At 45.3% G+C, this 24,605-nt stretch overlaps 1 protein-coding gene across 1 annotated transcript in view; it reads right to left on the reverse strand.

Moving 5' to 3' along the window:
* Positions 1 to 24,605, reverse strand: part of LOC111963157 (AT-rich interactive domain-containing protein 1B-like) — a 251,145-nt gene that overhangs the window by 61,805 nt on the left and 164,735 nt on the right. The window contains 3 exon segments of the mRNA XM_070443334.1: positions 11,277 to 11,592; positions 20,983 to 21,195; positions 24,363 to 24,449. Coding sequence (XP_070299435.1) covers positions 11,277 to 11,592; positions 20,983 to 21,195; positions 24,363 to 24,449 — 616 coding nt within the window.

Consider the following 24,605-nt stretch of genomic DNA (forward strand, 5'->3'; position numbering starts at 1 on the left):
TTAGACCAAGAGGCATGGAGAGAAAAGCCTTATAACTATCCCAAGCCTCAGACCAATATGCAGTGGAGAGGAGCCTTTTAACTATCCCAAAAGCCAAGGACCAAGGGCATGGAGAGACAGCCTTTAACTATCCCAAAGCCTAGGACCAAGGGGCAGAGAGACAGCCTTTAACTATCCCAAAAAGCCTAGGACCAAGGAGCGCAGGCGGAGAGACAGCCTTTAACTATCCCAAAGCCCTAGGACCAAGAGGCATGGAGAGACCAGCCTCTTTAAACGTATCCCAAAGCCTAGGACCAAGAGGCGTGGAGAGACAGCCTTTAACTATCCCAAAGCCGGACCAAGAGCCATTGGAGAGACAGCCTTTTTAACTATCCCAAAGCTAGGACCAAGGGGCATGCGAGAAAGGTAGCAGCTATAACTATCCCAAAGCCTAGGACCAAGAGGGCATCTGGAGAGACAGGCCTTTCTAACTATCCAAAGCCAGGACCAAAGAGGCATGGAGAGACAGCCTTTAAACTACCCAAAGCCTAGACCAAGAGGCGTGAGAGACAGCCTTTAACTATCCCAAACCTAGGACCAAGAGGCATGGAGAGACAGCCTTTTAACCTACCCAAAGCCTAGGGACCAAGAGGCATGGAGAGACAGCCTTTTACTATCCCCAAAGCCTAGGGACCAAGAGGCATGGAGAGACAGCCTTTAACTATCCCAAAGCCCTAGGACCAAGAGGCATGGAGAGACAGCCTTATTAACTATCCACAAAAGCCGAGAACCGCAAGAGAATGGAGAACAGCCTGCTGGAACTATCCCCAAGCCTAGGACACAAGGACATTGAGAGGACAGCGTCTTTATACTATCCCAAAGCCTAGGACCATAGAGAGGCAGTGGGAGACAGCCTTTTTAAACTATCCCAAAGCCCAGGACAAGAGGCATGGAGAGGACAGCCTTTAACTATCCCAAAGCCCAGGACCAAGAGGCATGAGGACAGCCTTTAACTATCCCAAAGCCTAGACCAAGAGGCGTGGAGAGACAGCCTTTAACATCCAAAGTCTAGAACCAAGAGCATGGAGAGGACAGCCTTTTAACTATCCCAAAGCCTAGGACCAAGAGGCATGGAGAGACAGCCTTTTAACTATCCCAAAGGCCCAGGACACAGAGGCATGGAGGAGACAGCCTTTTAACTATCCACAAAGCCTTAGGACCAGAGGGGGAGAGACAAGCCTTTTAACTATCCCAAAGCCTCGACCAAGCAGGCGTGGAGAGACAGCCTTTTAACTATTCCCAAAGCCTAGGACCAAGAGGCATGGAGAGACAGCCTTTAACTATCCAAGCCAGGACCAAGGCATGAGAGACAGCCCTAAACATCCAAAGCCACCAGAAGGCATGGAGAGACAGCCTTTAACTATCCCAAACTAGGACCAAGGGCATTGGAGAGACAGCCTTTATAACTATCCCAAAGCCAGGACCAAGAGGCATGGAGAGACAGACCTTTAACTATCCCAAAGCCCGGACCAAGAGGCATGAGAGAGACAGCCTTCTTAACTATCCAAAACAAAGCCCAGGACCAAGAGGGCATGGAGACAACCTTATAACTATCCCAAAGCCTAGACCAAGAGGCATGGAGAGACAGCCTTTTAAACTATCCAAAGCCTCAGGACAAGAGGCATGGAGAGACAACCTTTTAACTATCCCAAAGCCTAGACCAAGAGTCAATGGAGAGAACAGCCTTTAGTTACTATGCTCCCAGCCTTGTAGTTACTATGCCCCCAGCCTTTAGTTACTTATGCCCCAGCCTTTATTACTACTGCCCCAGCCTTTAGTTACTATGCCCCAGCCTTTAGTACTATAACCCCAGCTTTAGTTACTATGCCCCAGCCTTTAGTTACTATGCCCCAGCCTTTAGTACTATGCCCCCAGCCTTAGTTACATCCCCAGCCTTTAGTTACTATGCCCCAGCTTAGTTACATGCCCCCAGCCTTTAGTTACTTACCCCCTTGCCTTTAGTTACTATGCCCCCAGCCTATTAGTTACTATGCCCCCACCTTTAGTTACTATGCCCAGCCTTTCAGTTACTATGCCCCCAGCCTTTAGTACTATACCCCACGCCTTAGTTACTATGCCCAGCCCTTTTTAGTACTATGCCCCCAGCCTTTAGTACTATGCCCCAGCCTTTAGTTACTATGCCCCCAGCCTTATTACTATGCCCCGCCTTTAGTTACTATACCCGCCTGCCTTTAGTTTACTATGCCCCAGCCTTTTAGTTCTATGCCCCCAAGCCTTTAGTTTACTATGCCCCCAGCCTTTAGGTTACTATGCCCCCAGCCTTTAGTTACTATGGCCCCCAGCCTTTAGTTACTATTGCCCCCAGCTTTTAGTATACTATCCCGGCCTTTAGTTACTATACCCCAGCCTTTAGTTACTATGCCCCAGCCTTTAGTTACTATGCCCCCCAGCCTCTGGAACACCTGCCAGAGATTCCTGAGGGGCTTACACTGGACAAGAGATCTGGACACATATTTCTAGCTTGCTTTTCCTCCAGGTAATTTTAGTTGTTTCAGTTTGTGTCACTTTTGTTTTTTATCCTCTAGTTTTATTGTGTAGAATATTCAGCTTTATTTTTTTGTTTTTTTTTTAATCGTTTGTTTTTTTTTCCTGAAAAGCACATGCGTTGCATTCCACGTCTGTAATGTGCTGTATAAGTTCAACCCCATTACTAACTTACCTTTTCCTGTCCATACAAAGCCTCCATCTTGAGATTGTTCCAAGCTTTCCTGGCGTGGGAGATGCTGGCTGTGCTGTTGGTTGACCACACCGTCCTTCATGATGATGACCTGGGAAGGAAGCACAAATGAGACGTTTGGTCAAAGGCTCTGGGGGGGGCATGTACCTGAGTGTGCATGTGTCCCCCTCTGTGGTGTGTGTTCTGTTGGCCACACATTTTTATTCACGGGCAATAAAGGATAAAAATTCTGAACACAATTTCCTTTCACACCATTTAGGAATGTGACCAAACCACCTGAGGAGGATTGCCAAGGTGTTGATGGATAATCTTGGGTTGAGTAAGAAATTGAATGATGAAGCCATAACCATAAAACTTCCTAAGAGTTGGTTGAATAATTTTCATCTTCAGAAACCTTCCTAAGAGTTGGTTGAATATCTTTTCATCTTCTTGTGTAGAAGAGCACAAAGACATGGAAGCCAAAAAAATTTTCAAACCGAATAACTACTATGCTGTACACATGGAAATGTATTTAGTGAGAGACCGGATCCCCTTACGTGTTTCAAGCCATTTACTATGTATTTACCTCTATCATTGGGATGAGCGATAGTAAGAAATAGGAGTGTCTGCAGGTCTGCTGACGTCTGCATCCTACATTGAGACAGAATCCCCCACAGTCGCTGCTAACACAGAATACTCCACAGTCGCGCTAACACAGAAATCCCCCACAGTTCGCCGTTGCTAACAACAGAACCCCCACAGAAAAAACAATACGCTGCTAACACAGAATACCCACACAGTCGCTGCTAAGCACAAAATCCCCACGTCGCTGCTAACACAGAATCCCCACATCGCTCTAACACAGAACCCCCCACACGTTCCACAATCCCCAAGTGATTGATGCTGAATGTATCTACTTGCTCGTGTTAGTGAGGAAGACGCCTGGAAAATACTGCCAATTTGTGAATCCTGCATCACATCAGAAAGATAGCGCCTATTTAATCCACAGGTAGTTGATATCTGACTAGAGTGGGCTTGGTTCTCCCACCTGGTGTTGCCCTACAGAAGCAGCCCATCCACATTACAGGCCTGTTTCATCACCCATCATGACTGGAAACAGCCCATCCTACATACAGGCCTGTTCTATCACCATCACTTGACTGGGAAACAGCATCCTACTACAGGCCTTTCATCACCATCATGACTGGAAACAGCCCATCCTACATTAACAGGCCTGCTTCATCACCTCCATGACTGGAAAACAGCCATCCATACATTTACAGGCCTGTTCATCACCATCATGGACTTGGAAACAGCCCACCAATACATTACAGGGCCTGCGTCATCACCATCATGACTTGGGAAACAGCCCACCTACATTACAGGCCTTGTTCATCACCATCTGACTGGGAAAACAGCCTCCTACATTACAGGTCCTGTTCATCACCATCATTGACTGGAAACGCCCATCCATACATACAGGCCTGTTCACACCATCAGACTGGGCAAACAGGCCCATCCTACATTACAGGCCTGTTCATCACCATCATGGACTGGGAAACAGCCCACCCTACATTACAGCCTGGTCATCACCATCATGACTTGGAAACAGCCCATCTACATTACAGGCCTGTTCATCACCATCATGACTGGGAAAAGCCATTCCTACATTAAGGACCTGTTCGATCCACCATCATGGACTGGGAAACAGCCCATCCTAACATTACAGCCTGTTCCATCACCATCATGACTGGAAAAGCCCATCTACCTTACAGCCTGTTTCACCCACCATCAATGACTGAGGAAAACAGCCCCATCCTACATTTACCAGGCCTGTTCATCACCATCATGACTGGGAAACAGCCCATCCTTACGTACAGGCCTGTTCACCACCCATCATGACTGGAAACACCCATCCTACGATTACAGCCTGTCACCACCATCATTGACTGGGAAACAGCCATCCTACATTACAGGCCTTGTTCATCACCATCATGACTGGGACAACAGATGTTCTATTTTGACACAGTACATGTTAGCTCACCCCACTGAAGCCCCGTTGCCCATTACCGTCTTAGGGGACTCCCTTTTTCTCTATTCATATTTGGAAATAAGGCCAGAATTTTGAGGTGGAGATTCGTCTGTCTATTTCAGTATAATGTACAGGTCTTTTTTTTTTTTGAGGGCCTTCTTGGCCCATGCATTACCGCGGCCGGGGTTGGATAGAGAGAGACTAGGGCTACTAGGTTATTGAATGTAATTATTTTGCCAGGGGGGTCGCCCAAACACGCCCGTTATATAACCCGGTGGTAACCGATAACGTTGTTACGACCCGGGCATCATCTACGTTTTGATAACCCCAACCCCAACCCCCAACCCACATTTATTCCGGACACAATAAACACAGGTTAAATTATAGGGTTCATTATGGGAATCATTCGACCAATCTATGTGCAGCTGAGGCGCTGCAATGGTTATCAACATGGGGCAATATGGGGCTATTTTTTCCGTACGAAAGGAAACAGCCACTCGTCCCTTCCTTAGCCTACAGTGATTCTAGAATACTTTAAGCCAATAACGATAACCCACTCATATCTCATCATTAACTATTTCAAAAAATGCACATTGCAATATTTTGAACACTCGTAAAGCATGTAGGAGTATAACCATTGAAAACAGAGCGAAAGAAAGCGCGGTTTTGTTTCACCCACCTGAATGATGCAGTGATTTGATTGCCAATATCGACAATTCCGGACTTGACTCCACCCAACATAAGAAACCTTGTCAGAATTATCACACCGGGGAATGAAACCGGTCTCGAAAAAGGAAACCCGACGTTCCAGACAGGCTGGAATGATGACCGACACGAAGCACGATATGTCATTTTGTTTGATGCGAGAAATAGGCTTGTCGTCTCATTAGTCGCTTGCTGTCACTGTGCGGGTGTCTTCCCAAAATGTGCCGTGCGTATTACGCATATTTCCGTTTTAGGAGGGATGGTTTGTGTCGCGTCGTCTTGGGTCCGTCTGTTACTGTCAGAGTCAGAGCCCATCAGTAGCTGCAGCTGGATCTGGAGGCAGCAGAGAATTAAGCAGGCAGCTGGGGGAGACCTCGCCTACTGACAAGGAAATATGCTGCTGTTTGCTTGTACTTGTATTGTGGAAGAAAACACCTAATGAACACCGTCCATCTTCCTCAACATTAGTACTTCACTTTTACACCCATGCTGTGAAAATGGCACCTGCGCATTTTTCTATTGCCTCAGTATTGCGTTAGAGCAACAGGCAGACAGCAGCTGGGACGGAGCGGAATCCCGGTTTTGAGGCCGCTTTGAAACATCATCGGTGCGGTTTCCCATGTCCGGTCTTTCTTGGAAAGGGAACGGCAGTTAGGAAACTCGTGTGACAGAGGCCACAAACCGTACACAGAACAATCAGAAAAACCATAACTTACTCCCATTCATAATAATAATAATATATAATTTCATTGAGATTACGTACCAAATGCACCCCATATACTAAATTATAGTGCACTGTTATAGGAACAGTTGCCATTTGGCTAACAAAAAGAAGTCGGGTCAGAAAAGGGGGGGAAAGGTTTCATTTCTTTTTAAATAGGCCTTCTGCTCTCTCTGTGTGCGTGCAGCTAATGGTCCACTGCAGCGATTCTCAACTGGGGGGTCGGGGGTTCTCAATGGTGCCGAATAACCTAACTATGTCTTGAAGTATAAAACGATTTAACCAGGAAAGAAATGTGTAGAAATTATATTAATTTACATTTAATCTCTGAACACATCTTTCTTCAATAACAGTATTTTTTTTCAAATGGAGCTATTAGCAGCGCCATTATGGTTGATTTTGTGGTCTCAATCAGTGGAGTTTAAAACATTCATTTATCACAGATATGGGCAAAATGTATATTGACAATGAGAAGTGGTGGAATGTTTTCCCGGTGTTCATGTAATTTGCTACATTTGAAATATCAATATAGCATGGTAAAATATACTGAAAAATTAAATAAACGCAAGATGTAAAGTTGTTTGGTTCATGAGTAAATAAAAATCCCAAAATGTTCCATATGCAAAATTTGTTTTTCCATCCCTGTTAGTGAGCATTTCTCTTTTGCCAAATAAATTCCATCCACGGACAGGTGTGCATATCAAGAAGCCTATTAAACAGCTATGATCATTACACAGGGCACCTTGTCTTGGGGACAATAAAAGACCACTCTAAAATGTGCGTTTTGAGGGAGTGTGCAATGAGCTGACTGCAGTAATGTCAACCAGAGTTGTTGTCAAGAATGAATGTTCATCTGCGCTCCATAAATTCCCTTCCCAAATCTTTTACTGAACGTCCAACGCCCAAAACCATAGAGCAAGTGTAACAAACGCAGTCCAGGACCCCTTCATCCGGCTTCTTCACCTGTGTTGATCATCTGAGGACCAGCCACGCTGGACATCGGGATGAAACGAGGGAGTCTTTCTGTCTACGAATAAAAACCTTTTGTAGAAGAAAATCTTTCTTTGAATTGGCTGGGCCTGGCTCCCAGTGGGTGGGCTATGCCCTCCACAGGCCATCCATGGGCTGCGCCCCTGCCCAGTCATGTGAATCCATAGGTTATGCATAATAACTTACTACTACTTACTTACTACTAGTACTAACTACTAGTACTGCTACTAGTACACTACTACTGCTTACTACTAGTACTGCTTACTAGTACTGCTGACTGCTATCTGCCTAACAGTCTACTACTGCTACTTGCTACTAGTACTGCTACTGCTACTAGACTGTACTACTGCTACTGCTACTCTACTACTACTTACTACTCTACTACTATTCTTAACAGAATAATGTACATTTTCCAGAGAAGAAGTCCAAGGCACATAATCTAAAGTTTTCTAAATATGCAAATGTATATTTAATACTGATCACATGTTCTGTTGATATTCAAAACAAATGAATGTTCCAGACAGCGACCCCAGGCCAGAGCAGGAGGCGCCAGGGTGCATCCCACAATGGCATATGTGTCCATATAGTGTACTACTTTGACCAGGACTCTGTATAGTTAGTTACCATATAGGGAAGGACTGTAGTAGGTACTACTGTTGACCAGACTCTGTTAGTAGTGTACCATATAGGAAGGACTCGTTAGAGTGTACCATATATGTTTTCCATATTGCCTTTTTTTTTTAATCAAAATACATCAAATTCATACAATGTTGCACCTGCTAACGATGCCTTTAGGAACCAATGTTACACCTGCCTAACGAGTGCCTTAGAACCATGTTACACCTGCTAACCGCACCTCAGGAACCATGTTGCACCTGCTACGACGCCTTATGAACCATGTTACCACCTGTTATCGATTGCCTTAGGAAACCATGTTACACTGTAACGACCCTTGAGGACCATTGCACCTTCTAAACGATGGCCGTTTAGGAACCATGTTACACCTGCTAACGATGCCTTAGGAACCATGTTGCACTGCTTAACGATGCCTAGAACCCATGTATATCACCTGCTAACGACGCACTTAGGAAACCATATGCACCTGCTAACGACTGCCTAAGGAACCATTTGCACCTGTATCGATGCTTAGGAAACCCATGTTACAACTGTTAACGAGCCTTAGGAACCATGTTACACCTGCTAACGATTGCCGTGGAACATGTTCACCTGTTAACACGCCTGGGTGAGGAACCCATGTTATCACCTGCTAACCGATTGCCCGTAGAACCATGTTACACCTGTTAACGATGCCTTAGGACACCATGTTTCACCTTGCTAACGATGGCTTGGAACCATGTGCACCTGCTAACATGCCTAGGAACCATGTTACACCTGCTAACGACGCCTTAGGAACCATTATGCACCTGCTAACTTGGCCTAAGAACCCATGTTGCACCTGTATCGATGCCTTTAGACCATGTTTACACCTGCTAACGAGCCGTAGAACATGTTACACCTGTTAACGACGCCTTAGGAACCATGTTGCAGCCTGCTAACGAATGCCGTAGGAACCATGTGACACCTGTTAACGAGCCTTAGAACCATTGTTTCCACCTGCTAACGATGCCGTAGGAACCATGCTTACACCTGTTAACGAACGCCTTAGGAACCGATTATGACCTGTAACGACGCTTGGAACCATTATGCACCTGCTACCAAGAGGCATGGAGAGACAGCCTTTTAACTATCCCAAAGCCCAGGACCAAGAGCCATGGAGAGACAGCCTTTTAACTATCCCAAAGCCTAGAACCAAGAGGCATGGAGAGACAGCCTTTTAACTATCCCAAAGCCTAGAACCAAGAGCCATGGAGAGACAGCCTTTTAACTATCCCAAAGCCTAGAACCAAGAGGCATGGAGAGACAGCCTTTAGTTACTATGCTCCCAGCCTCATTTCAATTAATGATATTCTGTACATAAATAGGGATACACATTCACAAGGCCACTTCAGCAGAAGCATTGGTGATTGGCCTCCGCCCGTCCGCATTGCTTCAGAAGGCAAAGCCCCAAGCTGCTCAGTATGACCAATTCTGTTCCTCCTACCATTTGAAAGACTGGTCCATGTTTACAAATAGTCCCAAGACAGGGTTCAGCCAGAGTTTACTGCCCACACACCATCCTACCACTTCCTCCTCACAAATCTGCCCTGCTCTGGGAAGCACTCACACATGAAACACTCAAGCACACTAGCTAAATAACACCCATCTACCCATTCCCCATTCCATTTAGCATAAATACTGTAAGTACATAAATAAGTAGGGCCGGGACGATACCAGTATTGCGATACTCGTGAGCATCGTAGCAAGGAAACAAAACACAAAGCGGATTTAACTTAGGAAAACAGCCCTAATGTTGGAAACAAACATTATGTTGTCCTCCAGAGTCACATATATTTTCAAAGCTGTAATGAATACTCAGGGAGAAAAAGGTGTAGATTCACGCGCAGAGCGCGGCAGGTGTTTATTTCGCAGAAGGCAGGAATCGGTCACCCACAGGTAGGCAAACAGACAGGTGCATCAAAACTAGGACTGAAGGATATAACTGGTTCTCACAAACGAGCTACGAAAAGGCTTAATAGAGTCAAAACTAACAATACCTCACAAAGGCACAAACAGAATGAACTGAACTAAATAAGGAGCTGATGAGACCAGGTGAGTAACTAACACAGGTGAAATCAAAGAACAAAAATGAAAGACAGGGCTACGTTCAAGAACACAAAGAAACAGGGCTACGTTCAAGAACACAAAGAAACAGAACACAAGGTTGACTAAGAAAATAAATACAGAACCTTACAATAGCACGCAATATTTCATACAGCAGGTTTTTAAAGGACCAAAGAGTAAGGTCTGCTTCGTGTTTTCATTTTTGCCATGGAAAAAAATATTGCGATACTGGTATCGTCCCGGCCCTATAAATATGTGCTGCTTGATATGTGTCAAGGCTCTTCATAATGCTGCTTTTTATGTTGGTGTCCAAGGGTATGTTGAGTTTCCTAAGTAGCTTGGTGTTGTGTTGTACATGTGAAGGGCATGTTATGTTCACTTGAAATCTTGTTAAGTGTTTTCCAAGGTAACATAGTGCATCGTAGTACGACTCTGTTTTTTCTACTGCTACTCAGTCTCTAACACAATATTCCATTGGACATAATTTCACCAGAGAGATTGTGCTTCAAATGCCTTCCAGATAGATAGAAGCCCTACATCAGGGATCATCAACTCGATTCAGCCACTGACCGATTTCTTCTTAAGTGGATGGACGGGGGACCGGAACATAATTACAAATAATTTGTTGACTGCAAAATGATCGCAAGAAGCCCAAACAGATATAATATTTGACTGAAACATAATCATTTCAAACCTTGCTTACATTTGTATACGATCACGTCTCTCTATTATGCGTGGGATTACCTGGGAACAGATTTCCTAAATTAAAATCACTTGTCGCTGATTTCCTGGTATTTTTACAGTCTTTTATGTCCAACAATAAAAAATTAAAATATATTTTTTAAAGTATATACATATATATATATAGAGAGATATTTTGCTCAGACAACTTGGGGGGTCAAATAAAACTACCCATGGGACAAATTCAGCCAGTTGGGGAACCCTGTCCTATATGAAGCTCTTACTGTACTCTAGTATTAAACAAGAAGAGATTTAATTGAAGGAGTTCCATGGCACAAAATGCTGCTCTATATCTCCCCACAGTTTGAGCATAGAGAACTACGCACTGAAACTTTAGTCTGAAGAGCGTAAAGCCCCAAAGTCTCTGCAGTGACATAAGTGAGTGAGTGATGCCCTGTGCTCACACATTTTAGCAGACTATTTCAGGGGGTAGTAAAAATAGTCTCTTCTCCAAATAGAGCATTTTTACTGGAACATTGCAGTAATGTGATCAGCCTTCTGCCCAATTCCTCTCCTCTTCTCTCTCTGTCTATCAATGTCACTCTCATACACAGATCACACACAGATGCTCGCACGCTCGCACACACGCACATGCAAATCACACATCATCAAAGAGACCACTGGTGAAAAAAACAAACATGTCATCTCACCTGCTCTGTACAGAGTTGACTGCGGCCTGCATAACGGAAGCGGCTGCCTCCTGGGCCTTGCGGTTGACGTTGCCCAGTGAAGGAGGGCCCATCCCTGGGCCTGCCGGCTGGGGCATACTGGGGGAACTGGGGGCCATGTTGGGGTAGGGTCGGCTGCCCGCGCCAAGACTGCGGCCCATGGGCATGGGCTGCCCGGGACCCTGGCCGTGCATGGGGCTGCTGGCATTCATACCCAGGCTGTTGGTCATGCCAGGGCCGGGGCCGCTGTAGTTGGCACTGGGGGTCCCGCCGTAGTTGGGTGGACGTGGGTAGTTACCTGAGGACAGAGGAGAAATAGAACATCTGGGAGTTAGCAGAGGCCAGTTTAACAATAACAGTACGTTTATCCCTCAGCATGAATAAAGTGACAGTTATCTATCTTATGCTAGTTCCATGTAGTCATTTTCTCTCATTCGCTCTGCATCCACCGCAGAGGAGAACCTAGAGGCTTGGCACACAAGGATACTCTTCTATACATGCTTTACGAGTCAACTGTAAGTTGTTTTAGATGACAGCGCCTGCTAAATGACCATATTATTACAATATGTAGCTACGACGTCACAGCACACGGATTATATTGTGATAGAATTGTGATCAACATCATATGTGAAAAAGAAGCAAATGTCAGATGAAACAGCTTAACTGACACATACTACATCATTACACTTTTGACTCAGTAGCCTCTGTAGGGTGTATCTATGCAATTGTGAATACAGTTGTTTGTTTTACTGAAGACATTGCCATTGATATATTGGCTGCAGATTTGACATCTATGGGAGGGGAGGGATGCTGAATCACCATGTGAACAATTGCAAAGCTTGAGTTTGAGAAACACTTGAGAGCCTCTGTAATCTGCAGTAAAGGCTTTCTTCCTGCCCCAGCAGCCATAATGGCACAAGCCTTCCTAATGCACATTTAAACCCCTACATTTAGGCTTAACACACTCCAGAACCAGCTGGAAAAGGAGTCACAAACACAAACATTCAAGAAAACACACACACATGCATGTGCGCACACACCACACACACACGGAAAATGTGGAGTCCCTTTTGTGAAGGGGGCTATTTATTTTGATTTGATTAAGAGTGCTTTAGTCGGGGCTCAAAGCCTAATCCTCTGAGAATATGTCTGGAAAAGGGGATCAAGTCCCTTTAAACCTGAATGAGGAAAGTTCAATGACAATACTCCGCGCATGGAACAGACTCCAAAAATGGAAATAGCTTTTGGTGTCCTCGAGCTGCTTCAGAGGAAAGACATTCCTTATGACGTAAGCCTGCGAGTCCAACAGAAAAAAAAGCTCCCCCGGAGACGGGATTTATATCAAATCAAAACAAGTCCTTCCCATGAAACTCTGTTGCTCCAGTTGAATTTGCCCAGAAAGTGTGATGAAATGTAGTGTAGCAGGAAATATAGAGTGCCAGATATGTATCTGGGGAGTCTGATTATGAACACAGTTGACACCTGTCAAGGGTTTTGGGGCCTCATCGCCAACTTTCCAAAAAAGGAACCGTTAAAAGAAAAAGGTGGTTGGAGGACAAGCACAGGAGGATATATTAAAACATGGATAGGGTGTGTGTGGATGTGTGTGTGTGCATGTGTGTATATGCAGTGAGGCACAGTACCATTCCACTCTCTTTTCAGCAGTGACATTGTTGAGAACCCTGGGAATCATCTGTCTTGTGGTATCCTCCATCTCCTCCTCATTGTACAGTACGTGCTGCACCTGAAACGCCTGAGTCAGCGGCCCACAGCGTACAGCTGCTGAACCCCAGTCACACTGGTTGGGCTCTGGCTCTGCTCCATTGCTTCGCAGTGCTCTTTTTGTGTGTGTGTTGTTGTGTGAGGCCCATTTGTGTGAGGCCCATCACTGAGGCCCATTTGGATATTCCAATTGGGTTTTTCCATCTTTAGCATCCAGGCTGCCAATCAGAAAAGAGCAAGAGGCAGAGCCTGTGAAGTTTCCATGAGGGCTAGGGTTTCCTATCTGCTGTGGTTTACACTTCTACAAACGTTACCGTGAGAGTCGTATGGACGAGGAAGGATCACATAAAAGTGGACATGTGTTCTTCACAGAGTTCAACAATCATACTGTATTGACATTTAAGAGACTATCTTCAGTTTAAGAGCTATGTTTAGGGGGACCAGAGATACACTTCAAGCAGCTGTTTGAGAAAAAATCTTGGTTGTATTCTAGTTTTTGGGGCTTTTTTCAGGCGGACAAGACGGATTTACATTCAGCTTTCCTGTGAGGTGTTCTTCTTCAGCGTGATAATAGTTCATCTCCAAGATGGCTGGTAATGCAGCTGGTGCCATGCCAGGGTGCTACTTCAGGGGGGAGTAGTGTTGCCGCTCCCTGCTCCGCTCTGTTCTCTACAGCCACCGAGGGGCCCATCTCTTACCCAGAATACCACTACATGATCCAGGGCTGCTCTGCGGGGCCTCTCGTCCTCATTCAGACTTTTACACAGCACTCACACACCTAAGCATCAGCTTTATCCGCTCCTTTTGCTGTTAAGGCACATTTACAAGCAAAACAGAGAGAAAAATCGGCAGAGAGATATAATTTCTCCTCCATACCTTACTATTCTCCTGACCCCGCCCTCCCTGCCGTCTCAGGCTGCGGTTGCCTTTGGGAGGTGTGGTATTTATAACCGACAGAGAGAGGCAGAGAGAGGACTGCGGTGTGATACCAATTACATGGAGATTCCAGGCATGGTCATGCATTCTGTTGCCGAGCTGTATTTAATCTCCACACTCCTGCGGGAAAAGGAGGACTGTGACCGAACAGATTACAGACACTGCTTCCTCAGCAGACTGGATGCAGCGTTGCTAACAACCGGCTCACCCATCCCTGGCTTTGGCTGGAATCTGTGGACTCCATCACTGAGGAACGTAACGCAGATTACACAGCAGCAGTCTACAGCTGCAGGACATAGAGAATGGCCAGAGTTGCTTAGCTAACGTTAAAAACAAACTGTATAGTATGTTGCCGAACACAAACAAATGAAGGGCATGACAGCGTTCTTTTGGAGAGAAGAATTATGGGTAAAAGTGATTTTTTTCCTTTTCTATTCCTCAGAAATTCTCTCAAATTCTCCCTCACTCTCACCCGCCTTCCTTTCTCGCTCTCTTCGCCCTCCCTCCCTCTCTTCTGGCCTGAGGCCCCAGGTAGATCCTCTCAGAGCCACCTCAGCATCTCTCTCAGCAGGGCGTCTGTGGTGCAGCAGGTACGGAGCACCTCAGGGCTCCGTACTTGGTCCAACCCATTTCCCAAAACCTCCACTGTCCCTGCGGCTCTCTGGGATTGAGCTCTCCTTTTACCAAATAAGGTAGAAGGGCTCAGCAAAGCATCCAGGCTCACAAACTGCTGTCGAAAGCATGGCTATTACCAGTGGGGTACTTAACGGTGGGGGTGAGAGTGGGAGAGGCACAGCAGAGTTTTCCTCTTTTCACTGACTCTGTCTTACAGCACTCCACATAGCTCAGGTCTGTATCTACTGTAGTGTACATGGCTTATAGAGCACGTCTGCAGAGCAGCTGCGGGAACAACTGGAGGCACTTTAACAGAGCCTGGTATCAACAAACTGTACAAGATCATGCTGAAGAACTTGGGCCTCTTGTGTTTGAAAGGGGGTTCAAAGGGCGGTCAACATATTTTGTAGTTAAACATTGTAAGTGGTCAACCCAGATGCTGTACCTCATTGTGTTAGTAGAGAGGAGGTAGGTGGATTTCCTTGTGCTGACCTGAAGGTTGTAGTATCCTTTCCCTTGATAAAAGACAAATGCTGTCGCATTTAAGTTACACAATGAAACATGAGACAGTTTTCATGTTCTTAGCCAGAGTACAAGCTCAGCGTGTCAGAGTGTGTGTGAGGCGAGTGAGGTAAGCTGAGAGAGAGAGAGAGAGAGAGAGAGAGAGAGAGAGAGAGAGAGAGAGAGAGAGAGAGAAAAAAGAGAGCATCTATGGCTGAAGCACACACACATACACACTGATGTGTGTTCAGTTGTTCACAGCCTGAGGCTTGGATCTTCTAGCAGTGCCAAGACTGGCCAAGAAAAACAGAGTGCAGGGATCAGGAACTTGGAGTGCTTTTCCATGTTGGTTTAATGGGTTAGTAATTTTGTGGCACGGGAGAGACGGGAAGCAGATGGAGCCGTCATTAAGAACAATGAGCAGCAGCTGCCTGGCCTGTTCACCTCAGCCCAAGCCCCAGCCAACACAGACCAGCCTGAACAGGCCAGCCTGAACAGGCCAGCCTGAACAGACCAGCCTGAACAAACCCTTTCATAACCAGGGCCCAGAGCCCACCCCGCACCCCCACCACCAGGACACTGCAACCGCCTGGGGGATCCATGGACCCACTCCAACACACATGTTCCTCAGGGGGGGGTCTGTGTGCTTGTGTGTTGAGAGAGAGAGAAGAGCGTGTGTATGTGTGTGTACTCTGTCTTTAGAGTGTATGGGGGTGGAGGGGTTGGCTTGTCACTGGCAAGAACATCCCTCCTGTCAGCTGTGCAGCGTTTCACGCTCATCCGACTCCAGACTTTTTATATTTCAGTTTTGTTCTGCCTCAGCCATTGGCTGTCATCCCAGCTAAGTCACATTAGCACATAAGAGTGGGAGGAGAGAGGCCAAATACCACATGCATTAGAGCTATTAATCAACATGAACTAATGTCAGGGTCTCAGCGATATTATAAAAACACACACATGGACGGTGCCTTCATCACAGTGACACATTAGAGCACACATTACTAATACCCCAACATATCCTTTGGTGCCCATCCAGTGGAACGACACATAAAAGCAGATGCAAAGATATTAAGGTGACTGCTTCTTTCTAAAGCTGTATAGAGAACACTCAACTCTAAAAGCCAGTTTCATTGCGAAGAGGTATTCTAAGAATTTTTCCCACCAAGTGCTGAAATGGACTGGTGTGTTTTGGAAGACTTTTTGACCGGGGAAACGATAGCCAGCATATCTGACAGGTTACTGGTTTAAAATACACTTAATTCACACTATAACTTATAATACACAGTGTTTGGTCAAATTGAGTGACCACAGACCATAGCTGTGTTCGAATACCCATACTAACATAATGTATGCTACATACTTAATGAGTACAGTACCAGTCAAAAGTTTGGACACACCTACTCATTCAAGGGTTTTTCTATTTTTTTTTAATACATTGTAGAATAATAGTGAAGACATCAAAACTATGAAATAACATATATGGAATCATGTAGTTACCAAAAAGTGTTAAACAAATCAAAAGATATTTTAGATTTTAGATTCGTCAAAGTAGCCACCCTTTGCCTTGATTACAGCTTTGCACACTCTTGTCATTCTCTCAGCCAGATTCACCTGGAATGCTTTTCCAACAGTCTTGAAGGAGTTCCCACATATATTGAGCACTTGGTGGCTGCTTTTCCTTCACTCTGCGGTCCAACTCATCCCAAACCATCTCAATTGGGTTGAGGGCGAGTGATTGGGAAAGCCAAGTCATCTGATGCAGCACTCCATCACTCTCATTATTGGTCAAATAGCCCTTACACAGCCTGGAGGTGTGTTGGGTCATTGTCCTGTTGAAAACAAATGATAGTCCCACTAAGCGCATACCAGATGGGACGGCATATCGCTGCAGAATGCTTTAGTAGCCATGCTGGTTAAGTGTGCCTTGAATTCTAAATAAATCACTGACAGTGTCACCAGCATAGCACCCCCACACCATCAAACCATCTCCTCCATGCTTCACGGTGGGAACCACACATGTGGAGATCATCTGTTCTCACATCTCACAAAGACACGGCGGTTGGAACCAAAAATCAAAAATTTGGATTTCCACCGGTCTAATGTCCTTTGCTCGAGTTTCTTGACCAAAGCAAGTCTCTTCTTATTATTGATGTCCTTTACTAGTGTTTTCTTTGCAGCAATTCGACCATGAACGCCTGATTCCTCTGAACAGTTGTGTCTGTTACTTGAACTCTGTGAAGCATTTATTTGGGCTGCAATCTGAGGTGCAGTTAACTCTAATGCACTTATCCTCTGCAGCAGAGGTAACTCTGGGTCTTCCTTTCCTGTGGTGGTCTTCATGAGAGCCAGTTTCGTCATAGCGCTTGATGGTTTCTGCAACTGCACTTGAAGAAACTTTTAAAGTTCTTGAAATTTCCGGATTGACTGACCTTCATGTCTTAAAGTAATGATGTACTGTTGTTTCTCTTTGCTTATTTGAGCTGTTCTTGCCATAATATGGACTTGGTCTTTTACCAAATAGGGTTATCTTCTGTATACCACCCCTACCTTGTTACAACACAACTGATTGGCTCAAACGCATTAAGAAGGAAAGAAATTCCACAAATTTTAACAAGGCACACCTGTTAATTGAAATGAATTCCAGGTGTCTACCTTATGAAGCTGGTTGAGAGAATGCCAAGAGTGTGCAAAGCTGTTATGAAGGCAAAGGGTGGCTAACACTTTTTTGGTTACAACATGATTCCATGTGTGTTATTTCATAGTTTTGATGTCTTCACTATTATTCTACAATGCAGAAAATAGTAAAAATAAAGAAAAACCCTGGAATGAGTAGGTGTGTCCAAACTTTTGACTGGTACTGAATGTACTACATACTATATACTATTAGTTCATTTTAGTCAACTTCCAGGCCTGTCTACTGGAAGTTGATGCTGTTGCTATCCAACCCCTTGCTAGCTTGTTATCATAACAAATTACTAGCTAGACATATTATAACTTTGGGTGTGTTCATAAATTCAATCTGAGGCCGTTGGTAAATTCAGAGCGTTGTCAGATTGTTTGTTCGTAAATTCGGGGCTTTCAAAGTGCTCACTGGGCGCTCTGGCCCGAGGAGTAGGGTTGATCCGAGCGTTCTGGCCTCAGAACGGCAGTCAAGCACCCAAGCTAATTGGCTAACGTTGGTTAGCTTGCTAGCTACTACCAGACACAAATGAGAGAACACCTCACTCTGACCACTTTACTCGCACTAGCAGAGCTGGTTAGGCTGTTTTCATGTTATCCAGAGTGTCGGTGACTGTAACTGTGCTGCTGGCAACAATTTAATTCTGCTTTTTTGCCAACGTTTACTGACACCGGCCATATTCAATGGGCGTTGTGAGTGTTCGTAAATTCATCAGTTATTCTGTGCTCTGGCACACTCAAATGAGAGTAGCCAGAACAAATTTACAAACACACCCGAATTAACAATGTCCATTGAGAACACACAACGACTATACCACTTAGCTAAGCTAAGAATGATGTGAATAATCAAGTCAATAAATGTTGGCTAGTTAGTTAGATAGCATATAGTTAATATACTGGCAAGTTCAATGTATTAGCAGCCAACTAACGTTAGCTAGCTAGCTAACATACCGGCACATACTGCTGTAATGATATGCAATGCGGTTCCAAAGGATAGCCTATTTTACAAATTGTTAGCCAACATAACGTGTAACGTAACTTATTTGAAAAGTCATTACTTTAATACATTACTCAACATTTTCTTAGCATTTTTCCATAATTAGTTAAAGCAATGAATTTGTATCCGCTCTCGTCGGACTTCAGCAGCATACTTTCCGCCATTTTCTTTAAATCTGAAAATGATGTGAAGCAACGCACATTTTTGGAAGAATTGTATTCTGTAGCCTAAAAGCACGGAAATAGTGTCCACTGCTTGTATACTTCGTATTTTAGCGAATGTAGTACAACATCCGGGAACATTTGGCATACTAACTACAGTATATCCATACTATGACCAATAAGCACACTATATACTCAATTTATGTCACAAATAGTACGGTTAATGGGGTTAGTATGAGTATTCCAACACAGTTTATGACTCCTTTTTCAAACCATTCTGTGATTTTATTTGACCAAGGGGGAAAGACTATGGTACGAATACTGCAATGTGGGTCTGATTGAAATGCCCTCTCAGACTAGAAGTATCCTCTCTACTGTTTCCCACAAGTCTACCACAGGTAAAAATATGATAACATCAAACTGACCTCCTCATTGGCTTTAATGACGTTGGTGGGCAGTTAAAACACTCCAACCCATTTCTGTGGGCAACTTAAAAATACTGACCCCAGTAATGGGATTGAACAACATCACTGAGCTCAGAAAACATGTTTTATCAGCCGGGTCTGCCACGTCAATCTGTCTTTAATCCAATAATGATATAGGCATGGGTAGCGTCTAGAGTTCAAGTGCTTCATGAATATTCTGACAAATGGCTTAATCCCATAGTGGGGAGAAAGAGAAAGAGAAAGAGAGGAAGAACCAGGTCCATCCTACTGTTTCCTTAAAACACTGTGTAGAGAGGTGACATATATGTCAAGGTTCACAACATTTCCTCTTGAATACAAGAGAATAAAATGTCTTAAGTGGCTGCCAAGTAGTGCTGGTTGAATATGGAAATACTAATGCCTTTCCTCAGTAAGTGGATCCATTAGAGGGATTCTTACTCATGCGCCATGACCCGTTCATACTCTTACTGTATACCAGAGTTACTAACTGTCCTGTTATATACACTACAAGACCAAAAGTATGTGGACACCTGCTCGTCGAACATCTCATTCCAAAATCATAGCAATTAATATGGAGTAGTGTATTAACAGCCTCCACTCTTCTGGGAAGGCTTTCCACTAGATGTTGCAACTTTGCTGCGGGGACTTGCTTCCATTCAGCCACAAGAGCATTAGTGAAGTTGGGCGATTAGGCTTGGCTCGCAGTCAGCGTTCCAATTCATCCCAAAGGTGTTCGACGGGTTGAGGTCAGTGCTCTGTGCAGGCCACACCGATCTTGACAAACCATTTCTGTATGGGCCTCGCTTTGTTCACGGGGGCATTGTCATGCTGAAACAGGAAAGGGCCTTTCCCAAACTGTTGCCACAAATGTAGCGTTAAGATTTCCCTTCACTAGAACTAAAGAGCCTCGCCTGTACCATGAAAAACAGCACCAGACCATTATACCTCCTCCACCAAGCTTTACAGTTAGCACTGTGCATTCGGGCAGGTAGCGTTCTTCTGGCATCTGCCAAACACAGATGCGGCCGTCGGGTTGCCAAATGGTGAAGCAGGATTCAGTCCAATGGCGGTGAGCGTTACACCACTTCAGCTGACGCTTGGCATTGCGCATGGTGATCTTAGGCTTGTGTGTGGCTGCTCGGCCATGGAAACCCATTTCATGAAGCTCCCGACAAACAGTTCTTGTGCTGACGTTGCTTCCAGAGGCAGTTTGGAACTCGTTAGTGCGTGTTGCAACCTAGGACAGACAATGTTACACGCTTCGTGCTTCAGCACTCGGCATTCCAGTTCTGTGAGCTTGTGTGGCCTACAACTTTGCGGCTGAGCCGTTGTTGCTCCTAGACGTTTCCACTTCACAATTATAGCACTTAGTTGACCCGAGCAGCTCTAGCAGGGCAGACATTTGATGAAATGACTTGATGTAAAGGTGGCATCCTATGACGGTGCCATGTTAAAAGTCACTGAGCTCTTCAGTAAGGCCATTCCACTGCCAGTGTTTGTCTATGGAGGTTGCATGGCTGTGTGCTTGATTTTATACACCTGTCACGAACAGGTGTGACTGAAATAGCCGAATCCACTGCATACATAGTGTAAAGGTAAGTATAATGACACAACAGCTATAGTACTCCTACCTTGGGGTCCATACTGGTTTGCCTGGGATCCCTGGGGTCCGTAGGGGCCACTGGAGCCACCCTGGAGGTAGGGCCTGGGCCCCATCCCTGGGTACATTTGTCCTCCAGGACCAGGACCAGGAGAGGGGTGAGGGGACATGGAAGGCCCCGACTGAGGTAGTGGTGGTGCAAACTGGGAGCCAGACTGGTTTCTCTGCATGTTGGACATAAAGCCTGGAACACACAGAGAGACAGCACTGACAACGGACTGTGCTTAAGAGTATTGCAGCCTATGTAAACACACATAAAGACACACACACAAACAAATCTCCTTTCGGCAAAGAGTTAAAGATCCACTCTTTATGCAGGGCGAAACAGGTGACTTGACGCATCTGTTCTCTCCTAACCTCCCTCTGACGCTGTGATTGGGTGTAGAGGGGTGATCCTGACAATACTATAATCCTCTATAATGTCTTTAGATCTTGTTACTCGAAGATAGTCATCAGATTGTTAGTATGGCAAGCTGGCAGTGCATTGTGTGTAAGGCCGTATATACTGATACACTGTACATTGATAGGACTGGGTGACATGGAGGCCAGGGGAACAACCGATACACACACACACGCACAAAATCGACTGGGCTTTCTGCTTTTGTGTGTGTTTGTGTCATTATAATAATCACAATAGTTTGGTGCGTGCTTATATTGGTCCCGTTTTCACACATGTACACGTGTGTATTATACTGTAAGCATGTGTGTTTTTGTGTTGTATACTCCAACTCAGAGAATGGGGTCAACGGCGACCCTAGAGCAATTAGGTTAAGTGCCTTGCTCAAGGGCACATCAAAAGATGTTTCACCTTGTCGGCTGAGAAAACGGTGTGTGTGTGTGTACGTGTGCAGAAATTGCACTTGGGGAATAAGACAGCGATTTAACCATGACTGCTGTGTAATTCTAAGCTGTTCCAGGAACCGTGAGTTCTCAATTCATGGAAAAGGCTCTCAGCTCAGCTTCCCTCCACCATTCAAATTGACATTTGAAGTGATCCTCACAGGGATTCACTATTATCACTGAAAGCCATTTCATTACAGTCTAAACCTGAGAGCGAAGCCACAGAAAAGGTCTCCAATCTGCCTCGAATGGTAAAGGTCGCTGGCGCTGCAGCCAATCAGAAGAGATAGAGGCCTTCTCTAATATCCTGGATCAGCTTTAAATGGATCGGCTGCGCTGGGCTCGGCTTGGCTCACACACACAACACAGCCACACACACACACACACACACACACAACACACACACACACACACACACACACACACCACACACACACACACACACACACACACACACACACGCACAGCGACACACACACCACACACACACACCACAGGAGAGCTATACACTCTATAGTCCAGCTCTTTACTGAGTAGGCGTTGTTAAAAGCAGGCCGTAGATGCAAGAAGTATTGTTCTTCCTCCATATCGGCCTATTCTGCTAGAGAAGCGAGAAGCATTTGATGAGCTGTGAGAGAAGGGAGGGGGGAAGAGAGAGCAAGAGGGGAGGCCTAAAGTCGTGTAGACGACATGGTTTAAGGGGGACATTATCTAATGTTTGCTTCCATTATCGTAAGGATTCTGAAAACACTGTGTAAAATTTTGTGGAAAAGGGATGAGAGAGGACATTGTGCAGACAGTTGCTAAAAGAAATAACGCATTCAAGGATTTCCTCCTCCCTCCCTTCCTGCTCCCTCCCTCCCCAGGCAGCAAGCAGGCAGGCAGGCAGCAGGCAGGCAGGAGGCAAAGAAGTAGAGCCTTAGCTGACAACAACAAACTGGACAGCAACGGAGAGAGGAGTAGAAAGACATTCAACAGTATTCATGGAAATGAGAGCAGCTCTTAGAGCAGCACTAGCACCATGGGATTTACTTCATATTCTAAAAAAGCATTACAGTATGTTAACCACTGTGCTTCCGGTCACGTGAAGCCGAAGCCGAGCATTACATTATGTTTATTTATGTTTTATGTAAACAGCTCTCTCTCCTCTGCTCTTCTCTCTCTCTTCTCGCTCTCCATCTCTCTCTCTCTCTCTCTTCTCTCTTCTCTCTCTTCTTCTCTCGTCTTCTCTCTCTCTCTCTCTCTCTCTCTCTCTCTCTCTCCTCTCTCTCTCTCTCTCTCTCTCTCTCTCTCTCTCTCTCTCTCTCTCTCTCTCTCTCTCTCTCTCTCTCTCTCTCTCTCTCTCTCTCTCTCTCTCTCCTCTCTCTCTCTCTCTCTCTCTTCTCTCTCGTCTCTCTCTCTCTCTCTCTCTCTCTCTCTCTCTCTCTCTACTCTCTCTTCTCTCTCTCTCTCTCTCTCTCTCTCTCTCTCATCTGCCTCTCTCTCTCAGATTTAACTGGTCCTTGTGAGTTTTTAGAGCATAATACTCCATGTTAATGCTATAGTCATCCTACCTCCTTTACACAAACCAACAGGGACAATGTTGTTTTACACGGGGCTACTTCTATAGTTGTAATCACTATTATTGAGTGTCATTTGCTTCATTCAAGAGATTAACTTTTCCCCTGAACTCAATACATTATTGGCCGTTGTAGAATGTTTAGAGGAAGCCTCAATCAGGGACCATTCATTGTATGTAATTCACAGTATGTAGTCAGCCTCTGTTATCATGGCAATAACTAGCATTGCATATGAGAATCAACTCAGGAAGTCGGAAGTGAATCCACTTCAAAAACTCCCTAACTCCCAGAACATAGGGTTTAGTGATTTCCAGACAGTAACAGTTAAGGTTTAACAAAGAATGGTTCCCATGACCTGAGCTGACCTCTCATCCAGTAATACATCACCTCTCCACCAGCCCCTCCCTGGGAACCCGCTGGTGAGGTGTTTGTTCTGTACCCACTGAGCCATCGGTCTATTATACATCATTCACTGGATCAGAACATGCATCGCGGGAACATCGTTACGTTTGACCCCCTCTAAGGTGTGTGTATGTGTGTCTGTGTACACCTCCCAGTACACAATCCCAACCCCTGTACCTGCTAACAGCCCAGCTATAGAACACCCTGTACCTCTGGCCATGATGTCACGTCCTGCCTTTGTCTGCCAGTTCCCAGAGAGTGTTGGGGAACAATGCCAGTGTCACTGAGAGGGAGGCTAATGCCTTCTCACTATCATAGCCAGGGCTGTAAGAGGCTTAACTCTCTGTCCTCAGACCCCTCCGCTACTGCTCCACTCAGCCCAGATCCACAACTCTGCTCAACACACAGGTGGGCACTAACCTAGGGCTAATCTGCAATTACCGCACACACAATACACTAGAACACACAAACATGCAAGCAAGCAAGCACACACACACAAACACACACATATGCATGTACACACACGCACACACTTTGTGGTCAGACTTACCCCTCTCCTGAGGCATGGGGGACTGCGTCAAGGGGGAGTGAGGGACATCCGACATGTTGACGGGGATCTGGGGGGGCATCTGGGACCCTGTAAAGAAACACAGGAGGACAGAATGCAGTGAGACACATATTATCAGCACAAAAAGAGAGGGGACATGTTTTAGGGTAACACCACTCAGTAAACTGACGGAAAGCACAGGCTGAGCTGCTGTACTGTATCATCTGTGACAGTTACCTTCATTTT

The sequence above is a fragment of the Salvelinus sp. IW2-2015 genome, linkage group LG4q.2 (assembly GCF_002910315.2).
Source record: "Salvelinus sp. IW2-2015 linkage group LG4q.2, ASM291031v2, whole genome shotgun sequence".
In the NCBI taxonomy this organism is placed as follows: domain Eukaryota; kingdom Metazoa; phylum Chordata; class Actinopteri; order Salmoniformes; family Salmonidae; genus Salvelinus; species Salvelinus sp. IW2-2015.